This window comes from Perca fluviatilis, chromosome 17 (assembly GCF_010015445.1).
Source record: "Perca fluviatilis chromosome 17, GENO_Pfluv_1.0, whole genome shotgun sequence".
Taxonomy (NCBI): domain Eukaryota; kingdom Metazoa; phylum Chordata; class Actinopteri; order Perciformes; family Percidae; genus Perca; species Perca fluviatilis.
Window position 1 is genome coordinate 12,440,340 of NC_053128.1, and position 12,768 is coordinate 12,453,107.

Sequence of the window (12,768 nt, forward strand, 5' to 3'; positions counted from 1 at the left end):
CGCTCAAGCTGTCTCAGCAGTGCAGAATTAACAAATGTTAGATTGAGCAGATTCTCGCAAAGCAACTAAAAAGAGGTGAAGCATAAAGTCCATTTGATCTTGAATTATGTGGGTTAATAATTGTATTTTGTTCTTTTTCTGTAACACCGCATACTGTAAACTGTATGCAAGCTCATGCGTATGACCCATTTACCAACTAACTCCTCAGAAAAAAAAAAACATGACAGTTTGACAGAAAACCATGAAAAGAACATGCTCCATGGATGAAACATTGAAGAAACTCTTCACATTTTGGATGATGTGCTTGTTTTTTGAAACAACACACAAAATTATCTCAGTAAGGGATATCTTACCTAAAAAAGGTACATGTGTACAAGCATCAGGGTCTGTGTGAAGACTTGGTAAGGCCTGACAGTTGGGCAGCAGTGAACTGGGAGTGTGGGACCCGGGGACAGAGCTGAAGAAGCCAGGCTGGACTGAACTGCTGCCCTCTAGTACTAACCACTCCTTATGGCAGTACAGCTCCTTCACGGCCAGGCAGTGTTCTCTGTTTGGTAAAGGAAAATAACATAGATTATGCTCCTTCTTTCGTTCACTCTCTCCTATACTGTACTTTCCTATTAGTTGGCGGCTGTTAGCCTGGCTCCGCCCTCCTAATTACTTCTGCTCAATTTTTATTTTCCTTCAGTACACCATCTGGGTTTGCGGTATATTCACGGGTTTTCTCCAGCCAAATATTTACTGCTCCAATCAGCGAACAGAGGGAGTGGCTGAGAACGATGACGCTGAGAACGATGACGCTGAGAACGATGACGCTGAGAACGATGACGCTGAGAACGATGACGCTGAGAACGATGACGCTGAGAACGATGACGCTGAGGCCGTGCGCCAGTTTGAGCTGTAGTTCCGTAATGGCGGCGGAGAAAGATGCGAAGGAAGCCATTCGGTCCTTTGTGGCAATGCTGCCGAATATCCAAAAGTTAAAGCCCGAGCAAGAACAACCTTTGCTGAGTTTTGTTGGTGGCCATGATGTTGTGGCCCTCCTCCCCATCGGTGTTCGGGAAAGGTTAGATTTTCCAGCTCGCTCCGTTAGTGGTGAAGGAGTTGGCTAAGGCGAACGCTAGCGATGCTAAGCCGGCGTCACGACCAAACGTTAGCGATTGGTTATGGCAGATCCAGAGTGGCTCTGGGCAGATCCAATAGTTTTAAACTTCAACAGAGTACCCGCCTTCGAGCAAGTTAACACTTGTCAATGGAGAGTGGCCAGAGAATCATGTCTTAGTGTCCTTGGGCAAGACCCTGAACCCCGAATTGCTCCTGATGCTGTGGCATCGGTGTGTGAATGTGTGTGAATGTTTATCTGATGAGCAGGTGGCACCTTGTATGGCAGCCTCGGCCACAGTGTGTCAATGTGTGCGAATGGTGAATGGTTCTTGTACTTTGTAAAAGCGCTTTGAGTAGTTGCTAAGACTAGAAAATGCACTTTTTTTCCATTTACATTACTGTTCTAACAGAGTGGACAGGTGAAACACTGAGACACGTGTACTACTGTACCTGCAGACAGGTTTAGGTGCCGGTCCTAACCCTGACGGGTTGCAGTCAGGGAAGGAGGAATGGCAGAGCAGTGAGCGTACTGCAGGGCTACACAGCATACTGAGTCCTTCCAGCTCCGTCCACCAGCTCTGAACCAGGTACTCCTGCATGTCCTCGGGGTCCGAGAGGGAGGAGTTAAAGAAAACCAGCAAATCATCTCGCAGGATGGTGCGGCACACATCTCCACGGTACGCACTGCAGTAGCCTGCATTGCCCTTGTAGAGTCTGTGGGAAGTAGACACACGCAATCACAAACGAGAATTGATTGCTTGAACCAAGAAAGAAGAAAACACAAAGATCCTTAACAGTGCTCCTCTAAGATATTGGTTAGTCTAGGTCAAGTCATTGATGTTGACTTAGTACTGTAAATGGAGTAAATAAGCATATTCCAGGAATACATATTGTGTTTGTTTCTGTTTGGCTGCAACTATATATTGTACAGGAGTAGCCATGGACTTGACTTCATGAAGCGTTTCATGTAGAATCTGGCTATGCTGACAGCTTCAATATTTACTGACAGGTGTTTAAAAACATTCAATAAAGAAAGGTCATGCCATAACTTGTCAGGCATTATTACGGTTAACAGATATATTAAGTATTTTCTATAGCATTTTTTTTCTGGCTTTATTCTATACAATCATTCTATAGGGAAGACAAGTTCATCCATCCAATAGCTTAACCCCCTATCTGTTGCAGAGGACTGGAGCCCTGATAGCAAGGTGAGAGAGCTGAGTGTACCCTGGACAGGTGACAGACTCATTTGTATCTGCTAGTCGGCATTAGCAATGTATCTAAACTATGCATCGGCCTCACTGGTAGGAACATCTTGGAGTTAACCATGGCACTGCCCTTCATCTGTATTAATAATGCCCAGACCCATTTGTAATTGCTGTTGATGTGTATTTCATAAAAAAGAAAATAAACATTGACCCCTATTTTCCACTGGGCGCATCGCGACCTCCGCGAGCACTCGCAGCCATTCACGTCAATGCTTGATATTCCACTAGCCGCGCCGCGCCACTTCCCAGTAGCGTGAAGCGACTCTCCGCTAAAGATACGCGCCAAGGTCTATTTTCACATGAGCTGCGTGACATTCGGACAGCCGGGCAGGAAGGGAAACAGCGAGAGTATCCAGTCAATTTACCAAAAGAAACCCGCCAAAATCTTATATGTCTCCTCTACAAAACCATGGAAGACAAGAGATTCATCTTGGAGGTGGAAGAACATAATCGACACCACAGAAGACAACGCCAGACAAGAGAAGGCATGGAGGTTAATTGCAGGAGTGCCAGGAGTGGAAGGTAGATGCTAGCTTAAAGCTCCGTTGTGTAAGAATTTCTCCCATCTAGCGGTGTACATGACAACCAACTGAATATTACTTTCTAGCCCTTCCCATTCCTAGCGCGTGGCGTCTAGCCACTCCAATATTAACTTTGGTCTTGTTGCTTTGCCTGTCGCGTTTTCGTTTTTAATTCTCTTTTTCGCTTCCCTGGCGAGTAGTCTCCCCCTGGCATTCATCACTGTGCCACTGAGTGTAAGAGGGCGAAAGGCGGATGTACACTCACCTTAAAGATTATTAGGAACACCTGTAAGATTTCTCGTTAATGCGATTATCTAATCAACCAATCACATTGCAGCTGCTTCAATGCATTCAGGGATGTGGTCCAGGTCTAGACAATCTCCTGAACTCCAAACTGAATGTCAGAATGGGAAAGAAAGGTGATCTAAGCAACTTTGAGCGTGGCGTGGTTGTTGGTGCCAGATGGGTTGGTTTGAGTATTTCCCAATCTGCTCAGTTAGTGGGATTCTCACCCACAACCATTTCTAGGGTTTACAAAGAATGGTCTGAAAAAGTAAAAACATCCAGTATGCGTCAGTCCTGGGGGGCGAAAATGCCTTGTTGATGCTAGAGGTCAGAGGAGAATGGGCCGACTGATTCCAGCTGATAGAAGATCAACTTTGACTCAAATAACCACTCGTTACAACTGAGGTTTGCAGCAAAGCATTTGTGAAGCCACAACACGAACAACCTTGAGGCGGATGGGCTACACCAGCAGAAGACCCCACCGGGTACCACTCATCTCCACTAAAAATAGAAAGATTAGGCTACAATTAGTTGAAGACTGTAAAAATGTTGCCTGGTCTGAGGAGTCTCGATTTCTGTTGAGACATTCAGATGGTAGAGTCAGAATTTGGCGTAAACAGAATGAGAACATGGATCAGTCATGCCTTGTTACCACTGGGCAGGCTGCTGGTGGTGGTGTAATGGTGTGGGGGATGTTTTCTTGGCACAGTTTAGGCCCCTTAGTACCAATTGGGCATTGTTTAAATGCCACAGCCTACCTGAGCCTTGTTTCTGACCATGTCCATCCCTTTATGACCACCATGTACCCATCCTCTGATGGCTACTTCCAGCAGGATAATGCACCATGTCACAAAGCTCAAATCATTTCAAATTGGTTTCTTGAACATGACAATGAGTTCACTGTACAAAAATGGCCCCCACAGTCACCAGATCTCACCCCAATAGAACATCTTTGGGATGTGGTGGAACGGGAGCTTCGTGCCCTGGATGTGCATCCCACAAATCTCCATCTCCATATGGGCCAACATTTCTAAAGAATGCTTCCAGCACCTTGTTGAATCGGTGCCACAAAGAATTAAGGCAGTTCTGAAGGCGAAAGGGGGTCAAACATGGTATTAGTAGGGTGTTCCTAATAATCCTTTAGGTGAGTGTATGTCCTTCTTTGGCTAATGTATTTTAAAGATGAGAGGCGCAACATGGCGGCCGTCACTCGAGCGACTCGCTCGTTTGTATTCAGAATGATTCTAAATGGCAGATTCTATGTTGACGAGAATACTTTGATTAGTTGGTGGAAGTAATTTCACATGAAAGAGCACATATTTGTGAAAGAACAAAGGGGGTTTAAAAAAAAATTACACAATATAGGTTTAATAAACACCGTACTTGTAGAGACAATAAAAATCCCGCTCCTGGTGTGGTATGGCGCAGCACACGCACCCATTGGAAAATTGGGGTGAGAAATAGATCCTGACTACGGGTCCCCCAGAGCTATCAGTCTTCTACTGTTTTGGCTGACAGTTAGTGAACTTGTGTGGAGAAGCGCGCAAAAGAAATGGCCTCCATGCATCAACTGAAATATCTTCTTTAAAATCATCCAGATGTTGATCATGAAACAGGTTGTCGTAGGCTCATAGGAAAGTACATCCTGTGCGTCTGCCTGTTGGACTCCCTTGCTGCCTCTATATTGAACAAATCAGTCACACATACATACTTAAAACCTGCTGTCTGTGTTCCTGACTCTTTACTTCCTACTCTCCGTTTCCCTCTCTGTCTACATGTTTGTTTTCCAGCTGTATTGTCTGTTCGTCTTCCAGCAAGGACATGCTCCACATTTCTTTCTGTCTGCCTCACATCCATGGTGTCTCTCTCTGTCGGCCTGTCTGTCTAACAGCCTTCGCTCCACTTGGCCCTTTGCCTGTCTGTATACTGCGACACTTCCGAACTCCAGATGTTGGGGAACATAGGAAAAAGAGCCATCGACCATCAAACTTAAAGCTGACCTGTAAATCCATTAACCCTATCATCCCACCTTGTCCTCCTTCTTTTTACTTTCTCTAATAATACACTGCATATATCTGTATTATTCTTTACTACTATTATAATGTTACCGCTGCTACATTGCACATATCTGTACATGTTGTTCATACATTGTTCATATTGTATAGCCATATTTATTCTGCTCTTTATAAGGTAACTGCTAATACACTGCACACATTTATATTTAATTTATATTACTCTAAACCACCTTCTGTTAACCAACTGTACACTACTGTCTACACTGCACTATATTTCTTTTCCTGTCTATACTTGAACATCACATTGCACTTTTCTGCTCTTTTTGCACTTCTGGTTGGGCGCAAATTGCATTTCGTTGTCTTTGTACTTATACTCTGCACAATGACAATAAAGTTGAGTCTAATCTAATCTCTGTTTCTACATCCTATAAATATATTTTTCAGATGTGGTCATGAGTTGGCTAATCAGCAAGTTCTAACCATTAAAGCCTGATCCTTTTTGTTTGTCCATGACCTGCAATTCACTGCCTATTCCTTCATTCTTACCTCAGAAATTCTGATAAGGCATCCCAAGGCCGACATTTATTATCTCTTTCTCTTACCTGTCTCTCTTCATCTCCTTCTCTCCCTGTCTCTGCAGTGATATAGTGCAGATGTGGTAGCTGTAATCGTGGTTCAGCAAAGTTCAAACTCAGCTCACACCATATGAGAGTCTTGGCACTGCAGGTTTATTGCCAGAGCTCAATTGCATATTGTCTTCAGCAGACCCAAAGGAAGCAACAGCACTTAGTTTCTTCAAACACAGTGTAAACACAGGTGGTTATGGTGCATGTAAAGAATGAAGTGACAGACAATGTGCTGTGTCATTTTTACGATTCAAGGTGGTTCAACCGGGGTGAAACACTTTTTTTTTTATAAACTAGTGAAACTTAGATTGCTATGAAAATGTAATATATACAAATGCATGCTGTATATTTACTATATTATAATGTGCACGTGTACATGCGTTCACATACCGTCATGCACTCAGGAGTGGGGAAACATGGAAGGAAGCCATGACACACAAAAGGTGAAGAAATGTAGCATATACAAAGAAGGCACAGACCATTTCTCTTACCTCCACTCTATGGGGAAATGGCAATATCCAGAAGATGTTGGTTGAAGAAAGACAAGTATGAGGAAAGGGGAGAAGAGAGGAGGACAGAAGACAAAAATCAGTCTCAGTAGGAAGAGAATATCAACCATGGTGCTTCCCTTACCAACTCATAGCTAGCCGTGAGGAGACTGAGGGACAACCAGGTGGAGGAACAGTGTGTGTGGTCAGGAAGGAAGGGATGTGTGTGTGTTGGTGTTTTTTTAGGGGACTGTTGCTGAGGTATCAACCAAATGCCAAATGGGGGGGGGGGCAACAAGAACAAACAGCTGAAGCCACACAAACCACAATCTATGTGGCAGCTAACATAATTCAAGACAAAGCAGTAACAACCCCCTAACACACCCAGTTGTAAGAGCTACAAGCATCTATAGCACGTGTCAAACTCAAGGCCCGCGGGACAAATCCGGCCCCTTGCTAATTTTCATCCGGCCCCTGAATCTAGGTTCACAATACATTTTGGCCCACCTACTTTTAGTCACTTTTCACAACGTTTTTTGACGCTTTTTCCAACCGTTTTTGGCATTTTCTTTGACCTATATGAGACATGCAATAATTCAGTCAAAGATATTTGACTTTTCCCATGACATAAAAGCAACACACTCCATGTCTGGCCCTTGATGGCATTCTCATTTGCTAGTGTGGCCCTTAGGGAAGTTGTGTTTGACTCCCCTGATCTATACTATTTGTCTTTCCACTTATTTGGAGTCAGCTAGTCGGTGTTAAATGGAGATGAAAAAGTGTCACTACCTGCGACAGTGACTTTAGCAGTTGCCTTGACTGTGTTTGCTCCGGCGTTGTGTCTATTGGAGGCCAGGCATGTATACAGCGCCGGCTTATTCACCGTCACTTTAAGAACGGACAGGATAACCTCTCCAATCAAAGTCTCTTCGACCGACGCACCTGAGATCTGGAAGAAAAAATTGAGAGAAAAACAAAAAGACAGCAGAAATATGTCACCATGCAAGGACAAATATACACCATATTGCCTTATAAGATTCATTTATTAAATATGTCTTTCTTTGTCCACTTGGGGGCAGCAGATCAGTCTGAACACACAACATTGACAAATGGCATTATCTGTATAAAGTTGTGCCAAATGTGTTTGGTAACAGTTAACTATTTAAACCAAGGGACACAGAGCACAGTCATTGTGAGTTGTGTTTCAGGTCACCTCGTGAATGTAAGTCTAACATTCAATGTCTTTTTTAGCTCTTGTTTGGTTTCCCCCAACACCCAAGGTATGTGACTCTTTAGCTGCTAAATGCTGTATTACACTAATATGTTAAAAACAAAATTATATATAATATATCTATAAATATATTGCCATATACAATCAAAATTGTGCCTCCTTTTAATTAACACCATAACTAAAACATGTACAACCCTTATCTTAATGAGCTATCTCACACCACTCAAAAGATACTAAGTATAAGGTGACACTTTACTTGGAGGTATCGACATAATCGTGAAATGACACAGCTTGACATTCAATTTCTTTGGAGTGTCCTTATTAAGACAACTCAACATTAAACAGGATGACATTATGTCAAGTTGTCATGACAAAGACATCCTCTGGGAATGTCATCCTGGTTAATGTCAAGTTGTCATTACAGAGACATCCCAAACAAATTTTATGTCAACTTGTCATGACCAAGATAACTTCTGGTAATGTCACTTTGATTAATGTCAAGTTGTCATAATCAAGACAACCCAAACAATGTCAACTTGTCATGATAAAAACCGAATGACACTTAATGACAGAAGTCATACACTTTTATGACTTGTTTATAACGTTTATGACACGTTCATGACCGTGTCATGTCATAGTTATGACAGTGTCATGTCACGATTATCTCGATACCTTCAAGTAAAGTGTTACCAAGTATAAGGCTTCAAGATTTGTTGTAAATGACTCCATGGACGTATGGTGGCATATCTGATAGACTTTTTGTAACCCGTAGATGAAGCCAGTCTGCAGAACATATTTGAGAACTTCCAGACAACCAGGGGAGAATTTGGTCAAATATTTCAGAAATGGGTAAAATAGGTAGGATGATTATGTGTTTGGCTATATTCAGATCACAGAGATTCACAGCAACGGAAAGAAAAGCTTTACATTTTGTGATCAAGCAGAGTAACAGTCTATTTAGTCCCACTCCTTACCAGATGATGGCAGTAATGCAAAGTTGAGTTGTGAACAGATTGTGAAAATAGGAATAATTTGCCCTGCAAAACTTCCATCATATAATTAAAACAATGTCTTGAGATGTAATGTGTGCAGTGCTCATACACTGCTAATACAGTATATTACAGTCTAAAGGGTGTTGAGTTGATAAAATTAAGTCTGGCACTAAAATAACCACCTGTGATCATTTAAAAGATTTCCTGGTATTCACACTGAACAGAGTTAACCAGATAAAATGTCTCTTGTTATTTTTGACACACAACTAACATATATTTATATAAATGATATATGTGAGATTCTGTGTGTTGTGTGTGTGTGTGTGTGTGTGTGTGTGTGTGTGTGTGTGTGTGTGTGTGTGTGTGTGTGTGTGTGTGTGTGTGTGTGTGTGTGTGTGTGTGTGTGTGTGTGTGTGTGCGCGTGTGAGTGAGTCAAGCTGCTGATGTGTGAAGCGTCTATATTTGAAGTCGTGGTTCTGACACCGTCTGTTTTTGGGACGAGCCTCGATCCAGCCCTGCTTAAATTAATGACCTCAACAAGCTGCCAGAAAAGCAGCTCACACAGTCATTTTAATCAGCACACACACACACACACACACACACACACACACACACACACACACACACACACACACACAACACACACACACACACACACACATATATATATATTTTACAAGCATTATGGGCCTGTAATCACATTGTAGCTAGCACCCAAGACTATTAAATACCCAGACGTTATGTGGTGTCTGTCTGCCCACAACGGCCTCACATAATCTAAATGTCTGTTGCCTGGTTGAATAAAAAAAGTCCTGTTTAACATCCTTAAGGTGGTCAAGTTTGTAATTTCATGTTTCACAAATAAATAAAAACTTTATTGTTATTTTTTTTTTAAATGAGATTTCTAGCAGGATCGTAACTACTTTAACCAAAAACAAGAGCAGTGATCTTAAAAGAAGGTGCAAGTGCTTGACAATATTTACAAGATTTTAATTGTATTGCAACAAAACTCTAAATAAAGCATTGTGTCTTTCTTGGTCTGATATGTGAACCTTTCTCTTGAATACCGTGTGGAGAGCGTGGAGAACTCGCTGTCTGGTCTTTTACTTATTAAGTTACATATTTGCAGTTTTGAAAAACTACACTTGGCATGAGTCAGGAACATTGTCTTCTCCTGGTGTCCCAAAAAGCATTGCATGTGGATACAACTCGCATGTTAGAACATAATCATTAGATTATTAGATCATAACAATTGAACAATTGGCACTCCGGGTAACCAAATCTGTTTTAGTTCTGTTTCTTGTTTAAAAATTATCAGCCGCAGGTACCTTTTTATATTTCCTACAGTTATCTTTCTTTTTATGACCTCAATGCTCAATCAGCCCTGTGTAACAGCTGTATATACCAGTGAGACCACCTTACATGGCTGGGCTGTCGGAACATCTAGCCAGAGTCACAAGTCAGCAGTTAACACAAACCATTCAACCCCTTTAAGTCCATAAGAACCTTGCTGGCGGGCTCCATTAACAAATGCAACCCAATTAGAGCTGATAAAACGGAGAATAATTGGCTAAATGGAAGGCAATCTCTTCAATCCTCTGTCACCATAATGAGAATTCCTTTGCTGTTTATATCACTGATCCCACAGCCAATCTTCGAGTGTGTGTGTGTGTGTGTGTGTGTGTGTGTGTGTGTGTGTGTGTGTGTGTGTGTGTGTGTGTGTGTGTGTGTGTGTGTGTGTGTGTGTGTGTGTGTGTGTGTGTGTGTGTGTGTGTGTGTGTGTGTGTGTGTGTGTGTGTGTGTGTGTGAAGTCGAGAGACAGAAAGAGAGAGAGAGACGTACAGAGAGGCATACGTGGGTAATTTTTTGTAGCTTGCATTACAGTTTACTGTATGTGTGTGTGGACTTGTGTTCCTAGTGTCCTGATTTGGCCCTGCTCATGCACATGCACCCTATTACTATAAAATAATTTGCTGTTGTCATGGAGAGCCGTACAGTGACGGCTGTCTCAAAAGAGAACATAATTTAGTTTAAATCACTTTAGAAAAGAGCGTGCTGCTTCTTTAGACCAAAACAAATGGGACACTATAGACCTAATGGAGATACAGTGCCTTGCGAAAGTATTCGGCCCCCTTGAACGTTTCGACCTTTTGCCACATTTCAGGCCTCAAACATAAAGATATAAAACTGTAATTTTTTGTGAAGAATCAACAACAAGTGGGTCCCAATTATGAAGTGGAACGAAATTCATTGGCTATTTCAAACTTTTTTAACAAATAAAAAACTGAAAAAAGTGGGCGTGCAAAATTATTCAGCCCCTTTACTTTCAGTGCAGCAAACTCTCTCCAGAAGTTCAGTGAGGATCTCTGAATGATCCAATGTTGACCTAAATGACTAATGATGATAAATAGAATCCAGCTGTGTGTAATCAAGTCTCCGTATAAATGCACCTGCTCTGTGATAGTCTCAGAGGTCCGTGTAAAGTGCAGAGAGCATCATGAAGAACAAGGAACACACCAGGCAGGTCCGAGATACTGTTGTGGAGAAGTTTAAAGCCGGATTTGGATACAAAAAGATTTCCCAAGCTTTAAACATCCCAAGAAGCACTGTGCAAGCGATAATATTGAAATGGAAGGAGTATCAGACCACTACAAATCTACGAAGACCCGGCCATCCCTCTAAACTTTCAGCTCATACAATGAGAAGACTGATCAGAGATGCAGCCAAGAGGCCCATGATCACTCTGGATGAACTGCAGAGATCTACAGCTGAGGTGGGAGACTCTGTCCATAGGACAACAATCAGTCGTATACTGCACAAATCTGGCCTTTATGGAAGAGTGGCAAGAAGAAAGCCATTTCTTAAAGATATCCATAAAAAGTGACGTTTAAAGTTTGCCAAAAGCCACCTGGGAGACACACCAAACATGTGGAAGAAGGTGCTGTGGTCAGATGAAACCAAAATCGAACTTTTTGGCAACAATGCAAAACGTTATGTTTGGCGTAAAAGCAACACAGCTCATCACCCCGAACACACCATCCCCACTGTCAAACATGGTGGTGGCAGCATCATGGTTTGGGCCTGCTTTTCTTCAGCAGGGACAGGGAAGATGGTTAAAATTGATGGGAAGATGGATGGAGCCAAATACAGGACCATTCTGGAAGAAAACCTGATGGAGTCTGCAAAAGACCTGAGACTGGGACGGAGATTTGTCTTCCAACAAGACAATGATCCAAAACATAAAGCAAAATCTACAATGGAATGGTTCACAAATAAACATATCCAGGTGTTAGAATGGCCAAGTCAAAGTCCAGACCTGAATCCAATCTAGAATCTGTGGAAAGAACTGAAAACTGCTGTTCACAAACTCTCTCCATCCAACCTCACTGAGCTCGAGCTGTTTTGCAAGGAGGAATGGGCAAAAATGTCAGTCTCTCGATGTGCAAAACTGATAGAGACATACCCCAAGCGACTTACAGCTGTAATCGCAGCAAAAGGTGGCGCTACAAAGTATTAACTTAAGGGGGCTGAATAATTTTGCACGCCCAATATTTCAGTTTTTTATTTGTTTAAAAGGTTTGAAATATCCAATAAATTTCGTTCCACTTCATGATTGTGTCCCACTTGTTGTTGATTCTTCACAAAAAATTACAGTTTTATATCTTTATGTTTGACGCCTGAAATGTGGCAAAAGGTCGAAAAGTTCAAGGGGGCCGAATACTTTCGCAAGGCACTGTATGCAAACATGCAGATCTGTATATCTGACACCAAAAGAGAGATCCACTGGAGGACTGGTACTTAACAAGTAATGAATTTGTTCCCAAAATCTTTAGTATGTCACTGTATTTATGCCGTAAATTGTTGTGTCTTTAGCCCTGTGTCTGTTCTTCGGTTGTTTGCTGCTAATAGGACAAAGTAGACAATGTTACTGTTAGGATTGGGCATCGTTTAGATTTTAACGATTCTGATTCCAATTCCGGTTCCAAATCTATGCAACAGTATGTGAAGATGAAGGTTTCAGAAATACAACTTTATGTGCCGAATGCAATGCATGTTGGCTTTCCTGACTATCTCCTCTGTTATTGTCAGAGCCTGTTCCCATTGTGTTAGGCTCTGCGGCTGACAATGTGTCGCAATGTCAGCTACGTGATGAAATGCCTCTGATGCTGGCCGTGTTGACTGACATTTGAGCCGAACTCAAACACTGTGAAGGCGACAACAATATTCCTAGTAAGATT

General features: G+C 42.2%; 2 protein-coding genes across 4 annotated transcripts in view; one reads left to right on the forward strand and one right to left on the reverse strand.

Moving 5' to 3' along the window:
* musk (muscle, skeletal, receptor tyrosine kinase) overlaps positions 1-12,768 on the reverse strand; it is a 44,332-nt gene that overhangs the window by 17,506 nt on the left and 14,058 nt on the right. For both annotated transcript variants that reach the window (XM_039779827.1, XM_039779828.1), the window contains 4 exons: positions 7,097-7,256; positions 6,311-6,317; positions 1,555-1,818; positions 354-547 (listed from right to left, as the gene is read on the reverse strand). In XM_039779827.1, the coding sequence (XP_039635761.1) occupies positions 354-547; positions 1,555-1,818; positions 6,311-6,317; positions 7,097-7,256 (625 nt within the window). The remainder of the gene's footprint in view (positions 1-353; positions 548-1,554; positions 1,819-6,310; positions 6,318-7,096; positions 7,257-12,768) is intronic.
* rassf6 (Ras association domain family member 6) overlaps positions 1-12,768 on the forward strand; it is a 49,407-nt gene that overhangs the window by 4,635 nt on the left and 32,004 nt on the right. The window lies entirely within an intron of this gene.